The 22,209-nt window shown below is 53.8% G+C and overlaps 2 protein-coding genes across 2 annotated transcripts; both read right to left on the reverse strand.

The window, feature by feature from the left end:
• Positions 1-4,212: 4,212 nt before the first annotated feature.
• LOC135278479 (immunoglobulin superfamily member 10-like) lies at positions 4,213-11,074 on the reverse strand. The gene is made up of 3 exons (XM_064384991.1): positions 10,075-11,074; positions 7,882-8,764; positions 4,213-7,212 (listed from the first exon to the last, which is right to left on the reverse strand). Exons 1-3 carry the CDS (start codon positions 10,712-10,714, stop codon positions 5,304-5,306), a joined length of 3,432 nt encoding a protein of 1,143 aa, XP_064241061.1. The 5' UTR covers positions 10,715-11,074; the 3' UTR covers positions 4,213-5,303.
• Positions 10,996-17,776, reverse strand: LOC135278526 (immunoglobulin superfamily member 10-like). The gene is made up of 5 exons (XM_064385068.1): positions 16,851-17,776; positions 15,658-15,787; positions 14,647-15,037; positions 11,174-14,136; positions 10,996-11,058 (listed from the first exon to the last, which is right to left on the reverse strand). The coding sequence occupies exons 1-5, from the start codon at positions 17,042-17,044 to the stop codon at positions 10,996-10,998; spliced, it is 3,741 nt and encodes a 1,246-aa protein (XP_064241138.1). The 5' UTR covers positions 17,045-17,776.
• Positions 17,777-22,209: the final 4,433 nt, after the last annotated feature.

Raw genomic sequence — 22,209 nt, forward strand, 5'->3', positions numbered from 1 at the left:
CATTCCTAGTGTCTGGGAAGGCCTCTTGGAAAAAGAGGAAAGACTGAAACATTCCTGGTGATAACAAGAAAAAGAAGAAAATAAAAATACAAAAATGTGGGTGTGGGAAGAGATTTACAGGATTTTCTTCATATTCTGTTAAATTTGGGAACCCTGCAAGACACTTTGTTACTTTTATTAATGTTTGGGACACTAAACTTGCATTATGTACTTTCTATGTTGCATTTAAAGAAGAGATGAAAAGAAAACTTATGTTCTTCAAGAGAAGAGAAAAACCCAAAAACCTTGCAAAGCCACTTGCTTAAATTTAGTAAAAGTACGAGGAAATGATTCATGCAGAAAGTGGATGTTTTCTAATAGTGAAAGCAGTGTGGTGGTGTGCCCTGTCCCCATTTCTGTCTGGCTGATGGGTGTGTGTGCTCTGGGGGACAAGAGAGCATCTCCTGGGCCTGGCAGCCCCCCTGACTCTGACTCAGGTGTGTACGTGCCCCTCTTGTTTGGGGTAAGGTGTGGCTGTTACTGCATGTGCTGGTCTCTGAAAGGCTTCCTGGTCAGGTTGTGTTGACACCAAACATGCTGGTTTACACCCAGGTCCCATTCAGGTGGAAACCAGTTTGGAAAAGTCTCAAACAGCTAAACTGTGCTGCTGTGCAGCTTGGTCTGTGTCTGAGATGCTTTCCCTTCTATTGGGGCTGGGGCTGTGGGTTCCTGAGCTGAGCAGCCACTTAGAGCAAGGGTTGGAAACAAGCCTGGCACCAGTTTGCATCCAGCTGGATGTGTCCCTGGGTGTGCTGCTGTTCCCTGAGCATCCAGCTGGATGTGCCCCTGGGTGTGCTGCTGTTCCCTGAGCATCCAGCTGGATGTGCCCCTGGGTGTGCTGCTGTTCCCTCAGCATCCAGCTGGATGTGCCCCTGGGTGTGCTGGTACTCCCTCAGCATCCAGCTGGATGTGCCCCTGGGTGTGCTGCTGTTCCCTGAGCATCCAGCTGGATGTGCCCCTGGGTGTGCTGGTACTCCCTCAGCATCCAGCTGGATGTGCCCCTGGGTGTGCTGCTGTTCCCTGAGCATCCAGCTGGATGTGCCCCTGGGTGTGCTGGTACTCCCTGAGCATCCAGCTGGATGTGCCCCTGGGTGTGCTGCTGTTCCCTGAGCATCCAGCTGGATGTGTCCCTGGGTGTGCTGCTGTTCCCTGAGAATCCAGCTGGATGTGCCCCTGGGTGTGCTGCTGTTCCCTGAGCATCCAGCTGGATGTGTCCCTGGGTGTGCTGCTGTTCCCTGAGCATCCAGCTGGATGTGCCCCTGGGTGTGCTGGTACTCCCTGAGCATCCAGCTGGATGTGCCCCTGGGTGTGCTGGTACTCCCTGAGCATCCAGCTGGATGTGCCCCTGGGTGTGCTGCTGTTCCCTGAGAATCCAGCTGGATGTGCCCCTGGGTGTGCTGCTGTTCCCTGAGAATCCAGCTGGATGTGCCCCTGGGTGTGCTGCTGTTCCCTGAGCATCCAGCTGGATGTGCCCCTGGGTGTGCTGGTACTCCCTCAGCATCCAGCTGGATGTGCCCCTGGGTGTGCTGCTGTTCCCTGAGCATCCAGCTGGATGTGCCCCTGGGTGTGCTGCTGCTCCCTGAGCATCCAGCTGGATGTGTCCCTGGGTGTGCTGGTACTCCCTCAGCATCCAGCTGGATGTGCCCCTGGGTGTGCTGCTGTTCCCTGAGCATCCAGCTGGATGTGCCCCTGGGTGTGCTGGTACTCCCTCAGCATCCAGCTGGATGTGCCCCTGGGTGTGCTGCTGTTCCCTCAGTTGGTTTGTGCATGTGCTGTGGCTTAAGTAACTGTAATTTCAAGATTATTTTCTGGCCTTTTTGATGTTTCAGTGGAGTTCTTCCTGTTACTTATACCCTGATACTTGGAGCTGTCCTGGTGCTCCCCCTGACCGTGGCCTGGAGAAGGTGCCTGCTCTTGGGGCTGGCATGTGCCTGGAGCTGTCAGTGGGAATTTCCAGACCCCCACAGGAGCTGACATCATTGCCAAAACCAAAGGACCTGTCTCTGTCTTTTCATAATTCAGTAGGAAAATGGGCATTACTTACGAGTTAGCAGGGTATGAATTAACACTTCCTTCTGCTGTGTATTTTGGGACTGTGCACAGGCCAGCTCACAGAGTGCCTCCCCTGCTCCTCGCTGCCATCCCCGCTGGCTGACACAGCCCCTGGCCCTGTGGGGGTACCCCTGGGGGTACAGCCCGGGGGTCCAGCCCGGGGGGCCCCTCCCCAGCCCAGCCTCCTCCTGCACAGCCAGCCCCTGCCCTGCTGGGGGCACAGCCTGCAGCCTGACCCAGTGCTTCTCTCCCCGTTTGGCCGATCCCTTTGTCAGCCGTGGGGTCTCAAAGGGCTTTTCTGCTCTCAGTTGTAGCTCTGGCTCTGCTCAGGCACTGAGCTTTGTGGGCAGATAAGCCAGAACAAGCTCCTGTGGTGGCAGTGTCAGAGCTGGTGGGGTTCTGTGATGGGTGAAGGGAGAAAGGGACAATTAAAGGAACCGAGGCCCTTTGGGTTATTTCCTCTGTGATTCATACCAAGAGCCGTGTTGGATAATTTGCCATCTTCTGGATGTAATAAATCCACAGGCTCACATTTTGTCAGCATTTCGGGTATGTGCTTTATTTTGTGCGGGATTGTTTTATTTCTTCTGGTTAGTGAATTAGAGTTTTACAGCGATTTCCTGGCTCCAGAGGGCAGCACTTTGTGACAATGTGGGAAACATTACTGTGACTTCTCCAAGCAGAAGTTTAAAAGTTTGGTTCCAGTTATAAATATTAAATATTTATTCCTGAAGCTCCAAATACAACTAACCTGTATTATAGCTGTGTAAAGTCTTCTATACTAGAAAGCGGCTAAAGGGTTTAAGGAAATGCTGCTTTTGAAAACAAATTTATAAGATGACCTTTGAAGTCTGAGAGTGAGATACATGGTTGTTATCAAGTTGCAGAGGGTGCATAGACTGTTGCCATGTCATAAAATTGGCTTGCCATACTAAGATGTTCAGGCCATGCTTTTGATGTGGCATGCACTTCTGTTCAGCAGCAGTAGTGAGATGCTTTATGTGACACAGAATATAGAGCAGCCCACGGCCTTTGAGCTTTTTTCCTTCTGATTTACAAGTGGTCCTGTCCCAGGGAAACTGCCACTTTGTTAAAGGCCCTCACTGGTAAGGCAAAGCCAGATGTACATTTAAAGAGCATTGCCAGTGACCCTGCTTTCTGTATTTCCTGCAGGTGCAGCCATTGCTGTGCTGCTGGGGCATGCCAGAGAGGGGGACCCATGGCCCTGTCTGCAGTCAGTTGGGCACACTTGGATTTGCAGCAGGTACACAGGGAGGGCTCTCCAATCCTTACCCAACTGGCAGCCCAAATTGTGATGCTGCTGCTTGCAGTGTGTTGTCAAAATCGCTCTTAACCTTGATTTATACATCTCTGTAAAGATATCCTGTGTAGAATGGCAAAGGCTTCGTTGGAAGACTTGAATTTGTATTTGGTTCTGTGGGGAACTGGGCAGCTATGGAGAAGGATCACTGCTGTGATCCTGTCTGTCCCTGGGCTTTTCTGGTGGAATGGTTTTACAAGTGGGCACGTGCAGCTGTGCAGCATTCCAGTGACACAGAAAACACACGGGCAGAGCTGAGGGGAGGGACAGGGTGGGCTCTGTCTGCTGTGGGCAAAGACAGGAGCCCCTGGTCGTGCGAGGTGCTGGTGGCTGGCACTGCTCCCTGTGCCTGTGCTGTCCTTGAGGAGCATCCCTGCTGCCTGGCACCTCCAGCCCAGCCTGTGTCCCATCACAGGGCACTGCTCCTGACTTGGCACCCTTGATTTTTAGGCTGAACTTCTAACAGGCTGGGGGGGAAATGGGGTTTACTGTATGAAAATGGGATTTACTGTTTGAAGATCCTTTTAAATTAAGTTGTTAGTAATAAACCAGAGTTGCATGAAGACAGCTGAACAAACTGAATTATTTTTGAGACACGACTTTCTGCTGCATTGGAGCCTTTGCTGGGTTAGGGAATGATTTTACCCAACAATTGTCACTGCCAAATCCTTTTTTGATCTCATTATGCTTGTTTCCTTTATTTCCACAGTTTTTCCAAACATATGTAAGGTAGGTGAGGCTAACTAGGAAAAATTTGCTATAGAAAAGTAGAGAAAATACAGTCATGCTGAAATTGCAGCTTTTGAGTTAAAAAGCATTAATCTTATACAATTTTAATCCATTTTTGAGGGTTTTTAAAATAGTTCTTATATGTTGAACAAACTGATGGGAGAGTGTTGCTGCAATGGGCACCTGCCTGGTGCAGACTCCTCTGCCAGCACCTGCACAGCAGAAGATGCTGCGGGTTGTGTTTATGTCCCAAAAAACCTCCGTGTGCTGCTTAGTGCCTCTGACTAACCTCAGCAGTTACTACAGCCTGGTGGCCAGGAGATTACACAACAGGTTTAAAGTGAAGGATTTGGTTTCAGAAAGGAAAAAGATGCTGAAGTCTTGTAAAACACTGAAACTGCCTTCAGTAAGCACCAGGTTCTGCTGAGCAAAGCTCGGGCGGTTTCTGTAGCGCCCACAGAGTCGTTAGGGTAGAGGATTACTCCAGTTTTATTCAGCACATCAGATTTCCAAAGAATCCCTTCATTAAAAGCATTAGAATCACGTGCATTTTCACTGGGTCAAATGAGAAGAGCAGCTGGGGATTTAGGGGGCAGGTCTGTAAAGCTGAGAGACCAGAGATGGATGGTGGGCACTGAGTTTGGGGTGCCAATCCCGCCGTGCTCAGTGCCACAGCTGCAATGGGGCCCCCCTGCAGCCTTCTCTTCTGCAGGGCAGGACAAGAGCAGGTGTTCTGAGAGTTCTCAGGTGCTGCCTGTGTCCTTGCTGTGCAGGACACTCTCCTGCCCTCGCTGTCCTCCCCACCTGCTGGCCCCTGTGCCAGGGTGGTGCAGCCGGGCACCTGTGGGGTTTGTTCCTGCCATGGCTCGGGCACTGTGGGGTTTGTTCCTGATGTGGCTCAGGTAACAAACTGTGGGGTTTGTTCCTGCTGTGGCTCGGGCTTTCCTTTAAATCCCCTGAACATGGAGAGAACCAATGCTAGCTAATAACGGTAGAGCTAATTTTCCCTTTCCTCTCTCCTTTTGCCCAGTGACTGCAGACTGAACGCTGTGATGTGTCCAGGCACTCACGTGCTTGTGGCTGTCTTTGATTAAAGCCATTGCAGGGTGAGCCCAGCCCGGGTGCAGCCTGTGTTCCCCACCATTCCTGCTGCGTTTCTGGCTCAGATGACGTGGACGTAGGTGACTGCAGAGTCAGTGCCAAGGGGGTTCCTCGCTGTGCACTTGTACGTGCCAGAGCTGGAGGGCCGGGGGTTCTGCAGGAGCAGGGTCCCCGTGGGGTGGAGCAGCTCTCCCCCAGAGCCCCGGCCCTGGCGAGCTGTAGAGAGCATGGAGCGGTCAGGTAACTCCCAGGTAATTTCTGGTTTGGGGATGCCCAGCGCGACGCAGTGGAGCTGCACTGCTGCCCCTGGCAGGGCGCGGATGGCCGGGGGGGCTCTGCCCACGATCCGTGGGGCGTAGGCTGTGACCACGACGGGAACGGTGAGGGAGGAGTCTCCAGCGTGGTTGTGGGCCCTGCACAGGTAGCTGCCCGCGTCGTGGGGCGCGGCTGCCCGGATGAGCAGGGTGCCGTTCTCCAGCAGCACGTGCCTCCCGCCCAGCTGCGGCCGCTCCAGCACGCGGCCCCCCGGCAGCGTCCACGCCAGCCTGGGCTTGGGGCTGCCCTCGGCCACGCAGTGCAGCGACAAAGGCTCCCCGCTGACCCCCTTCACCAGCCCTGCAGGCCGGGTGAGGATCTGGGGCTTCTGGGCAACCTCCAGCAGCATCAGCTTTTCGATGTAGCCGACCTGGTTGCGGGCAGCACAGCGGTAGCGCCCGGCGTGCTGCGTCTCGGGACTGTAGATGGTCAGGGTGCCATTGCTTCCTGTGGAAAACTGGGATGTCCTGATGCTGCTGGAAAACCACGTGCCATTGGGCAGCATCCAGCTTATGTCCGGGGGAGGGTTTCCATCCACAGAACAGTTCAGTGTGATCGTTTTCCCAGGTTTTGCTATGATTTTTTCGTTGAAAGGGTTTTTGAACATTGGTCTCCGTAGCATTTCTGTGACTTCCAGCTGCACCACCAGCACAGTCTCTCCCCCGGCATTACGTGCCACACAGATAAAATCCCCCGTGTCTGAGGGCCTGATGTTCCGAATCTCAAGTGTCCCGTTTTTGTGCACCACAATCCTGCTCCCATAATATGGGGCTGTTAGGAAAATGTTATCAGGCATGATCCACATAATCTGAGGAGGAGGTGTCCCTTCTGCCCGGCAGTCAATGTGTTTCTTGGAGTGCCTCACTGCCGTCACCTTCATGATCGTTTTGTTCCTGTATAAACCATTTATGATGGGGGGTTTAGCAGCCACGTCCAGCTTGTACAGTTTGCTGTCATCCCCGCCAGGGTTCCGAGCCACACACAGGTACTCCCCAGCATCCAGCAGGCTGGCCTGGCTGACGGAGAGCGAGCCGTTGGCGTGCAGGGTGTGCCTGTCTGTGGACGAGGAGATCATCTCACTGGAGGGCAGCAACCAGAATATCTGTGCCCTGGGCTCGCCAGTAGCCTCACAGTCCAGCAGGGCTGTGTCTCCAGCTGTCACTGTAACGTGTGTCTTGTAGTTGTGCTTTATTTGAGGGGCTGCCACAATGACCGTGACGTGGATCTTCATCTCGTCCCTCCCCAGCGTGTTTTGGGCGTAGCAGGTGTAGTCTCCTCCTTCTGCCACCCCAGCTTTGTTGAGGTACAGAGTGCCATTGTTGAAGAGGACGTACCTGCGAGCCCGGCGCCCGCTGTCATCCGCCAGCATCGCGTTGTTCACCACCGTCCCGTCTGGCAGGCCCCAGGATATCTCTGGTGTGGGCGACCCTGAGGCCTTGCAGTCCACTCTGAAATCCTTCCCATAGGGCACCAGTTTCTTGAACTGCTGTTTGTGGTCAATCTTGGCTGGTTTCATTGTGATGCTGACTTTCATCAGAATCAGATCATCCCCAATTCTGTTTCTTGCGACGCACAGGTAATCACCTGCATCCTTTTCTGTAACTGCCTCAATAGCCAAGGATCCGTTGGGGTAGACATGGATCCGGCTTCCCATTCTGTTGGGGGAGAGAGATAGAGAAAAAGAATTATGGAAACAAGTGCTGGGGGTGAACACTGAGCACTGGAAGGGACTGAATGTGTTACTGAATGTGTTAGCAGCACGGTACAACACAGAAGGCCTTTCCAAAGGCACTGTGCCCGTGCTCCTGCCCACCCAGCGTGCCCTACCCTGATGTCACTGCCAGTTTTGGTGTTGTGTGGATGTGAGAGGTGCCGGCTCTGCTGGGAGCCCCCTGAGCTGGGGCTGTCTCTCTCCTAAGGTGGAGGTGAGTGTTACTGTGGGAGGGGGTGGGGGGACACCCCCAAAGGTAGACGTGGCAGAGATTAAAGAAATCCCTTCCTCCTGAGCCCTGCTTCACAAATCTGTTACAAATAACTTCCCCTCCTCTAAACTGACAGCAGTCAGTGCATGGTGACAGCAATTACCTTAATTCAAATATGACTTGTACCTGTTTTGAAACCTCACCCACCTATGGCAATTGATGTGATCTGTTAATAGGTCTGTTATTAGATATAGATGCTGTTAGAACAGATGTTTCACAACTGTTAAATTCTTAAGATTTGGTTTAGTTCACATTGCTTTAGTGATGCCATAGCACTATGTGAGCACCAGAGGAGGCAGTGTTTGAAGCTCCAAAGAGGAGGAGGAAAAAAAAGGGTCATACCTGTGCCACTGGTCCACAACAGCCTTGGAGGGCAACCTCCAGATTATCCTGGGCTTGGGCTCCCCGCTTGCCGTACAGTTCAGAAGCAGCCTCTCCCCGAAGTTCAGCCGAGTCAGCTCCTGGGAGGCGATGGCAATTTTCGGGAGCGTCTCTGCGCTGTGCACCGCGAGGGTGACCACCCTCCTGTCCGAGCCCGTGGAGCTGGTGGCGATGCACTCGTAGGTGCCGCTGTCGGAGGGGGCCGCGCTGCCCAGGAGCAGCGTGCCGTTGGCCAGCAGCAGCAGCCGGCCGTGCAGCACCTGCAGCGGCCGCAGCGCCGCGCCCGACGGCAGCACCCAGCGCACGGCGGGCTCGGGCTGCCCCTGCGCCGTGCACGGCAGGCTCAGGCTCTGCCCCGCGGCCCCCGCCACGCTCTGCCGCTTCTCCTCCAGGATGCTGGGAGGGGCCGCCACCACCTGCAGCCTGAGCGGCAGCGTGTCGGTGCCCGCGGCGCTGCTGGCCCGGCAGGTGTAGGTGCCGCGGTCGTGCACGGAGAGCGCCCGCAGCAGCAGCGAGCCGTCGGGCCCCACGCTCGCCCGGCCGCCCGCCGCGCCCTGCCGCAGCTCGGTGCCGTCGGGCAGCAGCCAGGAGATGCTGGGCGCGGGGCTGCCCCGGGCGCGGCAGGGCAGCGCGGCCGAGCCCCCGGAGAGCGCGGTCAGCCCGCGCACGCCCGCGATGCGCGGCGGCTGCGCCCGCACGGCCAGCGCCACCCGCAGCCGCGCCCGGCCCAGCGCGTTGGCCGCCGTGCACTCGTACTGGCCGCCGTCCTGCGGGCCCGCCCGCGCGATGGACAGCGTCCCGTTGGGCAGCACCGACCAGCGGCCTCGGGCCGCGGCACCGCGCCCTGCGGAACAAGGCACGGAGCCGTCACTGACCGGGAGGGACCGGGACAGACCGGGACAGACCGGGAGAGACTGGCACTGGCTGGGAGAGACTGGGACTGGCTGGGAGAGACTGGGACTGGCTGGGACTGACTGGGAGAGACTGGGAGAGACTGGGAGAGACTGGGACTGATTGGGACTGACTGGCACTGACCGGGAGAGACTGGGACTGATTGGGACTGACTGGCACTGACTGGGAGAGACCGGGAGAGACTGGGACTGATTGGGACTGACTGGGACTGACCGGGAGAGACTGGGAGAGACTGGGACTGGCTGGGACTGATTGGGACTGACTGGGAGAGACCGGGAGAGACTGGGACTGATTGGGACTGACTGGGACTGACCGGGAGAGACTGGGAGAGACTGGGACTGACTGGGACTAACTGGGAGACATTGGGAGAAACTGGCACTGACTGGGAGAGACTGGGAGAGACTGGCACTGACCGGGAGAGACTGGGACTGACCGGGAGAGACTGGGAGAAACTGGCACTGACCGGGAGAGACTGGGAGAGCCTGGGACTGACTGGGATAGCCTGGCACAGACTGGGAGAGACTGGGACTGACTGGCACTAACTGGGAGAGCCTGGGATAGACTGGGAGAGACTGGGACTGACTGGGACTGACTGGGATAGCCTGGCACTGACTGGGAGACATTGGGAGAGACTGGGACTGACTGGGAGAGACTGGGACTGACTGGGACAGCCCGGCACAGCCTGGCACTGCCTGCCTCTTGTTGCATTTTCCTCAGTCCCAAATACCCTGGCCTGCTCTGCTCTGCCCAAATAACCAAGACAATTTGATAAACCAGAAAGAAATCAGAGAATTCTGCATATAGAATGACAAAGTGAGTAAGAAATTTAAGAATGAAGCTGAATCTCCAGCAGAGACAAAGTTTGGATAAAGCATGTGGGGCTTTGCAATCCAAAGCTGGCACAGCTGTAACTCAATTTGAGTGGTTTTACCACATTTTTTTTTCACTTGTCTCACTGACCTGGAATAGCAGGTAATGTACAATAAATACTGAATTCTTCCCACAGTAAGCAAGGAATTATAATTAAACATAGATTTGATTTTTAAAATCATTTCACTGGAGAGCTGTTCCAGAACAGCACTAAGATGCTCCAGTGAGTCTCTGTCAGTGTTTCCAGGTTTACCTTTCACTAATATTTCACAGTACTCTGAAATGAAGTAATGCTTGGGTTTGGCACACAGAAGGGGTGCCAAATTACAGGACTAATGGAAGGTAAATTCTAGAGAGGTTTACCAAACTCACCTGATGATATCTTGGTCCACTGGATTGTTGGAGGGGGGTTCCCAGTAGCTTCACAAGGAATAAAAGCATCAGAATTCGCCAGCACAGTGAAAGCAGCCAAATTCCCTCCGACTATTCTGGGCTTTGAGAAATGGTTTGTGCTTGCAGAACCCGAGGTGCTGGGGCTGGGCAGGGTGGTGGTGTCTTGATTTCGCCGCCGTTCAGGCCGGGCAGTGGCAGGGCTGTCCTTGTCCCCTCCCCACGGAGATGCGATCCCTGGTGCCTGCAGAGTGTTCCCCCGCTCCGTGCCCTGGGCAGGCGGCCTGGGCTGGGGCTGGCCGTGCCCCCGCGGGGGCCAGGAGGCTCTCGGGGGGGCTGCAGGCGTGGCTGTGCTCGGGGCTGGCACAGGGCAGGGGTGCTGGGTGCTGGCAGCAGGGACAGCGCTGGGCACGGCTCCTGCTGGGGCTCTGGGCTCTGCTGCCTGGCCAGCTCCCTCCCCCTGCTCCAGGCAGGGCTTTTCTCCTGCCCTGGCCGTGGCTCTGGCCTGCTGGGCAGGAGCTGGCCCCGGCGTGGCACTGACTGCACCCAGGGGCTCGTCCAGCCACGGTGAGGTTTGGAGACCCATGGTGGGGCTCTGGGCAGGACCAGCAGCAGGTGACATGGCCAGCTGGGTGTTCCTCGGCGAGCCTGGTGTGGCTTGGACTGCCCCGGGGGGGCTCTGAGCAGTCACGCTGCCAGGCAGGGGCGTTGCTGACAGGGTGCTCCTCCAGGTGCCCGGGGTTGCTGCTGTCTGTGTGCCTGCTGTGGGCCTGTGCTGGGGGTCCTTGGGGCTCTCAGGGACCCCCAGTGCTGGTATTTTGGTCCTGAAGACTGCACCGATGCTCCCAGGGAGAGGTTTTGCAGGTGCAAGGCTTGCAGGCACAGCTGGTGATGTAGGAGCTGTCACTGTGGGGGTGGCTGTGCTCGCTGCAGGGATGGCTGCAGTGCCCTGGGCTGCAGGGATGGCTGCAGGGGTGGCTGCAGTGCTCTGGGTTGCAGGGATGGCTGTGCTCTCTGCAGAGGTGGCTGCAGTGCCCTGGGCTGCAGGGGTGGCTGCAGGGGTGGCTGCAGGGGTGGCTGCAGGGATGGCTGCAGTGCCCTGGGCTGCAGGGATGGCTGCAGGGGTAGCTGCAGTGCTCTGGGCTGCAGCCACACGCTGTGGGGCAGGAGTTTTAGGAGGCCTCTTCCTCCTCTGACCTCTCCTTCCTCCCACCCTGAGGGTTTTAGTTTTGGTGATTCTGGTGTTGGTTTGAGGGTTAATAACAAGTGTACCTGGGGGCTTCAAGCCCATCACACCCAATCCCCTGGCTGCAGCAGTGGCAGTGTCCTCTGCAGTGACAGACATGACTGTGGTAGCAGCTTTTTGCCTTGCACTATGTTCCTTTTCCTCTTCCCTGGGGAATGCTGTGTTTTGATGGGTACCCACGGGGTGCTCCAATGGCATTTTCATGGTGGAGGGGGAAGACTGGGGTGTTTCTGAGCTAAAAGGATTGATGGAACTGCTCAAGTTATTTAAGGTTGGTACATTTGATACAGAGTTAATATTCAGGTGAACACCTGTAGCCACAGCTGTGCTTCCTCTGGCAGACCCTGGCCTCCCAAAGTTGTATCGGTGCTCTTTCACACCTGGGATACGTCCTGGTCTAACAATTCGTCTCCAACCAGAAATTTTCCTTTGTCTGCCGTGGTGCTGCTGGAGCTGGGGTGGATGGGTTGGAATGTCCTGGATCACCTGAATTTGCTGACGAGTAGTGAAAGTTGAGGCCAGTGGTGGATTAGGGGTTCCTCCTTTCTGAGTACTAGGAAAATAAATGGGGCCAAATTCAGAGCTTGGTGCATCGACTGTTTCCACAGGGACTTGGTGATCTGTTTTGGTGGAGATATTGTCAATAGACTCAGTAAAAATATGTAAGTTGTCTGCTGTGTTTTGGGGAGTTACAGCCTTGCTGGCACCTGTAGCTTCTGTTGTGGGTGTTGTGGATGCAGACTTTAGGTTCTGGTTATTGCTTTCCCCAGAATACAATGGCTTTTGCCCAGCAGGAAAGAGTGTGGCTGTTCCAATTGGTGCAGTTGGCTGTTTTACACCATTTGCTGATATTTGACTCAAATCAGATCTTTCCCATGAGTCTGTAGGTTTTGGAAGTGTTTGTGGCCTGCTGCTGGCAGGTGCCATGGAGTGTGGGAAAGGTGAGGGTAGGGGAGTTGGTGGCTCTGGGAGCAGGAGGGAGCTGCTCCAGGCAGGAGGGGGATTCGCTGTCTCCTCAGGCCCTGCAGTGATTGTGAGTTCTGTTGCTCTGCCCAGAGCAGATACTGGGGATCTCTCTCTTGCTGGTATCATGAATTCTTCTTCTGGAGACACGAGATCACCAGATGTCTCCTCCTCCTGCTCCTCGGGTACCTCTGAGAGCTTACGGACTTGAATGGGCGGTTCTGTTGCAGCTTCTCCTCGTTTGTCTGTCCCTGTCGAGTTCCTCTTTGTTTTCTCCAGCAAGGCTGCCCAGCGCTGTGGATCAGCTCTCCTGCCTGAGGAAACAAACTGTCTCCTGTGTCCCCTGAAGCGCCTGCCTGTTCTGTCTCTGTGGTGGGGCGTTTTCCCGTGGCTGTTCCTCCGACGGGCACTGCCTGGTGCAGCAGATTCCCTGCCAGCTCTCAGGGTGGCTGCAGTGCCCGAGGGATGGCTCTGTGCTGCAGCAGAGCGCAGCAGTTCATTGCCAGAGCCTTCCTCCCACTCTCCCAGAGCTCCATGCTTTTCCTTCAGAGCGGTTTCATCCTGTCTCACCGTCACTTGGAAAACCAAAAGGTCAGCACCGTACCGGTTGGCTGCCACACATCGGAAGTAGCCCACGTCTCGCTGTGTCACTCCTTGTATTCTCAAGGTGCCATTGGCAAAAATATGTTTGTTTCCAGCAGACTGACGGAGAATCGTGTGCTCAGGCAGCACCCAGGTCACGGCAGCGTCCGGGGCAGCCGTGGACGTGCAGGGGAGGTGCAGTGTGCTGCCCAGAGCGGCCGACAGCCGGGCTCCATTGACCCCGCCCTGCTCCACCTGGGCATCCACCACCGTGATTCGGAACGCGAGCACATCGGCGTCCTGGTGGTTGGTGCTGATGCAGCGGTAGAGCCCCGAGTCAAACACGTCAGCTGTCCGCAGCGTCAGCACCCCGCTCTGCAGCACTATGATCCGCCCGTCCTCGCTGAGGTGAGGAGCTCGCACTTTGCTGCCGTCGGCCAGTACCCACTCCAGGGCAGGAGCTGGCTGCCCAGCCGCCCGGCACCCCAGCTCCACGGTGCCCCCGACCAGCACGGTGTGCTCCGTTTGGGTGCTGTTGTCCCTGGAAATGAGGGCCCACGCGTGTCTCCCCTGGTCCCTGTCCTCGCTGGGCAAGGTGAGGTGGGCCTCGGCGGCGTAGCGGACGTGCAGCGTGCTGAGCGTGGTGGCTGTCCTGTCCAGCTGCAGGGCCACTGTGCTCTGCATCAGCCACGCTGGCTCAGCTCGCAGGTCAGCCTCGATGCTGGTGAAGAGCTCATCCTTCTCGCTGTAGATCTGCTTGTATTTGTAGCTAACAAAAGGCTCGTCAGCTGTCTGCACAGTTTGCTGCAGTTTCAAGGGAGAGCTGCTGTAGAGAGCCAGGATGCTCCAGAGCTGCTGGATGTGCCCGTAATCAATGTCACACACCAGCAATGCTGAGACCGAGGTTTTGAGCACTCTGCTGGGGCCATTTTTGTCAAGTGAGATGGGAGACGTTTCTTTAGGTCTCTGGACATTGCAAACCAAGTTGCCTCGATTTCCTGCTTGGTCAGTCATATTCAAAACCACAGATCCTATTAGAGCTACCAAGTCCTCGGGAGACACGAAACTGAAATCCCCATCGTCAGGCACCGTGAGGTTCCTGGATTTCAGGGAGTCATGGATGACTGGCTTAGTGCAGGTGAAAGATGCAGAAGGAATATCCACTAAACTTTTCCCATTGTGACTTTTGGGACTAGCACAGACTGGGCATTGCTGGACACCAGAACTTCTCTCTTTTCTGCACTTTATAACATCTGAAGGGAAGAAAACTTCAGTAAGTTTCTGTGCTAAAAGTTTTAGTATTTAAAATGACATATAGCTACTAACAAGTGGTTCTTTTGAATAAAATAAAACCAAAGCTTGAAGAGACATGTGAATGGCAGCAGCAGAGAAAGTCCTAGAGTCCCTTGAATTCCTGAATTTCTTTTCAACGAATCAAATGCAATGTGGCTCTTGCTCTTGCCAATTCTACAACAGTAAGCTCGTTCCCTGTGGATTCTCCCAGAGCACAGAAGCTTTGGACTGGCCAAGGAAAATTCTCCATTAAGGAAAGCTGCACTTGGGAATGGCCACTAGATTCATTTGATCTGGAAAACGCAGTGGTATTAATCTCTGATTATTATCCTGATTGCACACACCTATGCAAATCCTTCTTCCAATCTTTTCTGGGAGAATAAATAGATGCATAAAGGACAATTACCTGTATCAGGAAGAGTAAGATGCCACAGCAGGATTAAAGAGAATAAACAAAGCCTTCAGCTCACCTGGTCTCTCCTGTGCCCACCCTGCAAACCCCTGCAGGCTGCAGTCGCAGGACCAGGGGTTTCCGTGGAGGTAAATGCTCTCCAGCTCTGACATGTAGGAAAACATCTCTTGTGGAAGTGAAGTCAGCACATTGTCAGACAGAGAGATGTGCTTCAGGAATGATATTCTGAATATTTGACTATAGCGCAAGGTGACAAAAGTGTCTGGATGCAGCTGCTGCAGTAAATTCCCATCCAGGTGGACCAACCTCAAGGAAGTGAGCCCGTAAAAAACATTGGGAGTCACAAATTCAATTTGATTGTGGTCCATATGCAGCCGTACCAAGCTGTTCAGGCCGTAAAATACATCCTGCTGAAGCACTCTGACCTTGTTGTAACTCATTTTTAATACCTGTTCATGAAAAAGTGACAAATGCAGAGTGTTAAGCCATGTTAAAGCTATAGGACCCCTAATAAATGCTGCTGAAGGTTGCTCTGTGCAGTGAAAGTTCTTCACCAGACCAGGAATGCCAGGTAACTGGAGTTTCTGTAAAGAACTGAAGTGTTTATATGCAGTGTGTTAAGCTTCTGCACAGTTTGGCCCTTTTTTCATGAAGGCTAGAAAGGGACAGGATTGTACTGAAAGGAAAGCGAAATAGTGGGAAAAAAATCCTCAAAAAGCCCCAAACTGACTAACAAATTAACAATGGCAGGTTCCTTTTTCAGACACAGTAGTTGGAGCTTTGCAATCTTTCTGCTCTGTAGAAAGAGAGTTTTGACTGCAGTTGCCTGCTAAGGTACAGCTGAGAGAGATCTGCCAATGGTTTGTCATGCTCTATACCCTGTACCTGAGCGCCTACCTGGGAAGGAAAGACATTTCCCACTAGGATACTGCATTTTGAAGGCTGTTGACTTTCACGTGGATAAGGTAAGAAACAGGAAACAGAAATGCTGCAGAAGGCTGCTCCGTGGCTGCTCAGTATCACTGAGCTAAATCATAACAAAATTAACACTGGCTCGTTTAGTTCTTACCTGCAGTGACCGTAAATCACTGAACACCTTCCCAGGGATGGCACTGATCTCATTGCTGTGCAGCATCAGCAGCTCCAGTTTCTCCAGGCCAGCAAAGTCCGTGGGGCTGAGTTTTCGCAGGCTGTTGTAGCTGTAGGGGATGGTTTAGTCAGCCCCAACTCACAGCTCTCAAACCCAACCAACCCAAAACAAAAGAACCACTCTTTGGGAACGGCTAAAGGTAAGCAGCACTTCCCCTTGCCAAGAGGAAAGGAAGTCACTCCTTCACGTTGGTACAAAGGTGGTGACTTCCCCAGGACAGGGTTCTGATGGAGAATTCCCAGTGGATGGGGGGAGTGACAGTGAGCATGAAACACAAAACACATCTGTCTGTGCTCACTTCACTACCACTTCAGTGAAAAGCTCCTTGTATATTTTCTGCAGACACATCTGGATGGTTCAAAGGTTATGTACATCAAAAGGGACACACAGATCAGACAAATACTGCTGATGGGTCTCGTAATTTGATTTAAGAGAGAGGACACTTCCTGGAAACTGCATGAAGGGACCAGACAAGCCTGGGTATGATCTGTTCCCTGCTCCTTTAACCGCACAGAACTCCCTGCTCCTTTAACCACACAGAGAACGGAGCCACCTTGGGGGCTGACAGGGCCAGACAAGTGAAATTTCCCTTGAACTCAGCAGATGAAAGCACAGACCCTAACGCTGTGGGACATTCTAAGGGACAGAATCACAGAACAGGCTGAATCAGAAGGGACCCAGAAGGATCATTGCATCCAGCCCTCCAGTGAATGGCTCACAGGGGGATCTAACCCCCGACCTTGGTGTTACATCACTGCAAATCTCTGCAGATTTTAACACCCGTGCTCCTTTTGCAGACCACCTTCTGAGCTCTGGACTATCCTTCACCGGACAAATCTATTTCAGCCTTCTTCCAGGTTCCGTGCTGCAGGCACAACACATTCAGGTAACATAAAGAAAAGTTAAGTTCAAAACTTTCTGGAGTTCTCACGTGTTCCGTGCTAGATCCCCAGAATTTCTCCTTACTGTGGGTGGTCTCGGCTCTGCTGGCTGTGTACTGCTGAGCCCTGCAGAGCGTTACAGACTTACCGATCGCTGTGGTTAGCGTTTAGCCCTAAATGTGGCCGGTCAGTTACGGCAAGGCGAGCTGAGCGCCCCGGTGCCGCACGTACCCCAGGTTGATGCGCTGCGCGCCCGGCGGGATGCGCGGCGGCACGGCGGTGAAGTAGCGGAAGGTGCAGTGGAGCTCGGCGGGGCCGCGGCAGGCGCAGGGCCGGGGACAGGCGCTGACGGCCGGCAGGGTGGCCAGGCAGGCGGCCAGCAGGGTCCCCAGCCAGCGGGGCCGCTCCCTGCGCGGGGCCCCCATCCTGCGGGATCCTACGCTGCCATCCCAGCGGCGGCGGGCTCCTGCGGGGGAAGCAGAACACGCGGGCGCTCGCAGCGCCAGCCGAGCCCAGCCGCTCGGGTTTAAGCCATCAGCAAAAAGGAATTCTCAACTTCAAAGAAAAACCCGCCCACGAACCAGCCCCCAAACTCTCGGGTTTCCCCTCAGCCGCGGGTCCGTGTCATGACCTAAAGCGCTGTCGTTGGCAGCCGCAGCGTGGCTGCCCGGCGCGATGCGCTCGCAGGAAAAGCAGGAATTCCGCGGAGCTGCGGCCGGTGCCCGCCGCGTGTCCCGGCTGCCGAGCCGCCCGGCCCCGCCGGCGGCTCATCCCCGGAGGCGTCCCCACACGTCAGCTCCTTCCCCGCCGGGAACTATTCCAAGCAAAATTAACTCGTTTCGCATCCCTCGCACGATGAGCGGGACCGGCCGTGTGTCCCCACGTGCGCGTCCCCCCGGGCCGGGCAGGGACAAAGGGACAGAGCCGCCACCCGTGCTCCTCCCGGGCACGCCCGGGCTCCCCGCAGCCCCATCGGCTGCGAGGTGTGTGTCAGCCCCAGACTCCACTGACAGCACCCCTCTGCTCAGACTGTCTCGCTCCAGGGCGAGCCTCCTTCCAGGAGGAGTTCGACCGGAGATGGAAAGGCAGTACAAAGCTTTAAAGATGAGGTAAAGCCTCGAATATATTCTTTAAAGCTCTAAAGCTGTTCAGGTGAGTTCAGAATCAAATGTGAGCTGTGGGAGGCCAGGAGGGTTGGCAGGGATGGGGTGTTCTGTGCCAGCCAGTTAGAACTTTCCTGGTGGGATTTGCTGGCCTGTGTTTTTATCGCAGGGGTTGCCTCAGTGAAACAGGGATGGCCTCACCTTGATTCAGCACGGGAGCTGGGGCCACTGACCCACTCGTGTGACTGGCGCTTGGGGTCTCAGAAAACAGAACAACACCTCAGCTGAGCCCTGCACTAAATCCTGAGGGGCATTTTTAGGTGCTACCCTAAGCACAGGGAAAATCTTCACAGCTCACACTGAATTCTGCTCCCCTCAGTGCTAGAGAGGATGACAAGGCTGTTGCTAGGTGCCTTTTCTCCATCTTAATTACTGTCTGAGAAGCAAAGCATCAATTGTTTCTTTCAGTTCACCAATTTTTTTTTTATTCTGGAAGACTGAGGTCAAGGCTTCTGGAGTGACACATTCCAATGCTGTGCTTCTGTGAGTTTAAACACGAGGTAAAAGACATTTTTAAATTATTTGTAGCAGTCTCCATAATTTGTAGACATAGTAGAGAAGGAACTGAAATCACTTTTTAGAATGTTTTCCAAAATCACTTATCTGAAAATCTGCATTAAAATAAAAACAAATATTTTAAATGTACGTGAACCTTGTCAATGTTTTAAGAACAGGGTTTTCATCGCAGGATGTGCTGTCTGTTGTCATTAAGCTGCAGCTCTCACTGCTGAGAGGCAGGGCATTAAATTACAAGAGATACAAAGTTCTCCCTCCGGAAGGTGGCTGAGGAACATGTGGAATATTTTATAATGATGTGGCTGGGATCTCCCAGGGCAGCCTGATGGGAGCACAATGGCTGTACAAGCTCTGGCTGAGCTTGCTGCACTGCGGGCAATTCTGGCCCATGTCTGACTTTAGGACATTGGTTTAGCTGGAATTCATTACAAGGGAGAATGAAGGCAGCTTGTTGTTAAGTGAACCTATATTTTGGCAAGAAAGTGTGGCTGAGTGTGAGCTCAGGAGTGCTGGGAAGGGGAAAGCTGAGTGAAGGAGGTGTTTGTGAACTGGTTCTGCATAGCAAATTGTACGTAACAAAAGTGGAACACAACTCCAGCTCATTTTTCAACAGTTCAGGTCCTAACGTACCCTTCTGTGGAATAACCTGGTTTTGTCCAAGCCAGGAGGGAAGGCAGAGCTGCTCCACAGCTCATGGTGTGGTTTGTGTGCTCCTGGGGGCACGGGCAGGTCACCATGGGCAGGTCAATAGAAATTCTATTAAGGAGGCAGCTGTGGAGAACACCACCCTGATGAGGTTCATGCATCAGTGTCAGCAAACAGGTTTGGTTTTTATGCAGTTCTAATCTTAATTAGGTACCTGAGTTATGTATCTGGGTTTTGTTTGATGGTGTTTGGTTTTTAATTTGTTCTTCCATTGCAGACAGGGGCTGGTCCCTCCCTCATCCCCCTGTTCCCCTGTGATACTGTCCCGGCTGTTTCCCAGGCCAGGCCTCTGTTCCAGCAACACAGCATTCCCACTCTGCCTCAGTTTGCCCCTGCTCATGCTCTCTCTTCTCTCTACATTGTGCCAATTCTCCTTGAAGGCCCTTTGCAAAATGTTTTCATGTTGTTCTTTTCCTTCACAGCTTCTTGCTGGCCAAATTCTTCCAGTGCCTCGGCGGGTTGCTGGATGCGTTGGAAAGGATGACATGACCCTCCGAGTGCTGTCTTGGGGATTTTCAAAATAACACACATAGGTACAACTCTCCCATGGCTCAAGGCCACAGTCAGACATTCTAGTTCCACTGTAATGAGCTGGACAAGCTCCCAGCAAAGCAGCAACCAGCCCTGGCAGCACGGCCAGTGCTTGGAGCTGCCGGTGTGCTTGTGCTGCTCTGGGGCAGTCAGGGCTGCCTGCGTGGGCAGCCAGGTGCTGAGCACAGGGCAGAGAATGCTGTGCTCCAGCAAGCCAAGCAGCACATCAGAGGAGAGCATGTTGTAAAGGGGACTGGGCCATGGCTGCCCTCCTGTCCCCTCCTGTCCCCAGCAGCTCTGTGCTGCAGATTCCTTCTGTCCCCCCTGTGCTCCCTCAATCCATCCTCTCCTGGGTGGGATGGGCTGCAGACCATCCATCCTCTCCTGGGTGGGATGGGCTGTCCTTGATGCCCACGCCAGGTGGGAAGGGCAGGGACCCCCGTGGCTGCTGCTTTTGAACCCATCCCGCAGGGATGGCCTGGGCTCTGTAAATCATCCACGGGGCGGGCAGCCACAGCGAGAGCTCCTGCTGGGTGCCTCTCACCCAGCATGGCCAGCACCTGCTCAGCTGGGAAAGGTCTGTATTTTCTCATCTGGGAAGCCGTGACACCTTTCTCTTTCCCGGGCAGAGGCTGGGGGTGGGCAGGAAGGGAGGGAGGGGATATGTGTCACTCCAGTCCAGAGGGAAAGCCTGTCTGACACTCGGCGTGCCCCGGGAAGGTCTGCTCTCCTCATTACTGGAGCAGCTCCTCAGCCGGGTAATTCCATGTTTGATCTGCAGTGTCATGGCCCACCAGTGGCTCCTGTGCTCTCAAGGAGATCTTTAATCTCCTGTCAGCAGAGAGGCACCTGCAAATCCACTCCAGGCACTGCTGCTAAAGCACTTCTGCAGGTGCAGGCTGGATGTTTTCAACACTCATCTTTAACATTAGCTGGAGTGGCTTTTTCATGGTTTGAATTGCAAAAGCAGCACTGAACCAGATTTTGGAGGTCTCTGTCTTGCTCCCTGCAGCTGTTTTGTGAGGGTGATTAATCAGGCATGTTCCTGTTTCTTGATGGCCACTATACATCATGGATTTACATCCATAGGATAAGGCAGCAAGCCTACAAATCCTTAGCCCCCATAACCTATGGATGCAATGCAGTAATTAAAGTGTTCTGCAGTTCATTAACAAGAACCTGAACACCTCTCAGCAAACTGAAAGCAAACCAAAAGCTGATCTTTGCTGCACAAGTTTTGCTTGTCCTGGAATAACAATTTGTCATCTGCTGAAGATGGCCCTGCACACTGGTCTTTAATTCAGCTTTTAAATTGTTGAAAAAACAAACAGAAACCCTCCAAAGAAAACCTAACCCGCCCCTTCCGTCACCCAAAGAAGTGGGGGTAAGGGAGATGAGGCATGGCTGTTTATTCCCAAGTTACGGGTCAGAGCGTGTTTCTGAATTATGCTTTATTTCCCAGTGACGATTAAATAAACAATTTCAAAGCAGAGTCCAGGTGTCAGCTGCAGCCCTTCCCCTGCCCATCTGATTGGTGCTGCTCTCAGTTTGGCAGCAGCTCTGACCAGCCAGGGAGCTGCATTGTTTCCAGGTGCCAGAAGGGCGAGGCGCAGGTGCCTCCTGCCAGCCTCAAAACCCCTGGGACTATTTAAGGCGGGCACAGGTCAGGCCCTGCTTGGCTGGGCAAGGGCTCTCTGTTGTGTCTGAGTCCCTGGTCTGGGGCTTGTGATTGAAAACCAGTGATAGCAGGGTGTGAGAAGCCTCGTGAATGTAGGAATTACTGCGCGAGTCTGTAAAGCCAAGGTCAAGGCTAGAAAATGAGACTCTTCTGGGCTGAACTGTGGGGAGAAGGGAAGCAAAGCTGCCTGTTCTGCAGGTAAGGAAGCCTGGATGCTACCCTGGGTCTTCATGTTGGCAGCACAGGGAGGAAGAGTGGTTTTTGCCTAGTGAATGTAGTTTACTTGCTGAAGTGCCCACAATGGGTCACACGGGACTGGACTGCACTCTCCTGAGTAGGTTTAACTGCACTAGAAGACTTTCCTGCTATAGCTCTGGCAGCAAACAGTAAAAATGTGGGTTCTGGGGCTGTGTGTGCTGAATGAGCAATGCTGGCTTGGTGGAGAATAGGCACTGATAAGCTGATGAAGGCAGAGGGGTGGTCATTGCTGGGCCATTTAAAAACCCTTGGTTCTAAGTGATGGAATAATTTTTCTCTGGAATAGCACGTGAGAAATTGGGAGGAGAAGGCATGTGAAAGTGTGATATGGATTAAAAAGTGAAAAGTGGAGAGCTCAAACTTGTCACTTTCTCCTTTTTCTCCGTTTTTTCCTCAGCAGAGTAGTTCTCCACCACTTTCAGATAGTTGAGAATATATAACTTAAAATCCTTTAAAAATTGTAATTCTCCTAATTGAAACAATGAGGTCATAGCTGGATAATGATCTCCCACTGTCTCTTCTGCTACTTTAGTCTTAGCAGTATGTTCCTATGGCTTCTTGAGTGGCTCACAGGGACTGCAGTGTGGCTGTTGGCTTTCCAGAGCTCTGCAAGTGGCTGTGTCCTATGGCAGGTTAAATGTTCATGAACTGCTCTGCCTTGAGCTGTGGATGTGGGGTGGTTCAACATTTAAACCATGCTGAAGCTGTGGTGTCACTTATTAGACTTAATAAGTTTATT

The sequence above is a fragment of the Passer domesticus genome, chromosome 11, assembly GCF_036417665.1.
Source record: "Passer domesticus isolate bPasDom1 chromosome 11, bPasDom1.hap1, whole genome shotgun sequence".
Classification (NCBI taxonomy): Eukaryota; Metazoa; Chordata; class Aves; order Passeriformes; family Passeridae; genus Passer; species Passer domesticus.

What these genes read in the sequence shown, in the direction of transcription:
- LOC135278479 (XM_064384991.1), bottom strand. Translation starts at nt 10,714, where the DNA reads ATGTCACCTGCTGCTGGTCCTGCCCAGAGCCCCACCATGGGTCTCCAA. An exon ending in GTGGACCAAGATATCATCAG is followed by an intron (nt 8,765 to 10,074) that starts GTGAGTTTGGTA and finishes CTTGTTCCGCAG; the next exon opens with GGCGCGGTGCCGCGGCCCGA. An exon ending in GTTGTGGACCAGTGGCACAG is followed by an intron (nt 7,213 to 7,881) that starts GTATGACCCTTT and finishes CTCCCCCAACAG; the next exon opens with AATGGGAAGCCGGATCCATG.
- LOC135278526 (XM_064385068.1), bottom strand. Translation starts at nt 17,044, where the DNA reads ATGGGGGCCCCGCGCAGGGAGCGGCCCCGCTGGCTGGGGACCCTGCTG. An exon ending in GTGATTTACGGTCACTGCAG is followed by an intron (nt 15,038 to 15,657) that starts GTAAGAACTAAA and finishes TTTCATGAACAG; the next exon opens with GTATTAAAAATGAGTTACAA. An exon ending in AGGGCACTGCAGCCATCCCT is followed by an intron (nt 11,059 to 11,173) that starts GCAGCCACCCCT and finishes CCACCCCTGCAG; the next exon opens with CCATCCCTGCAGCCCAGGGC.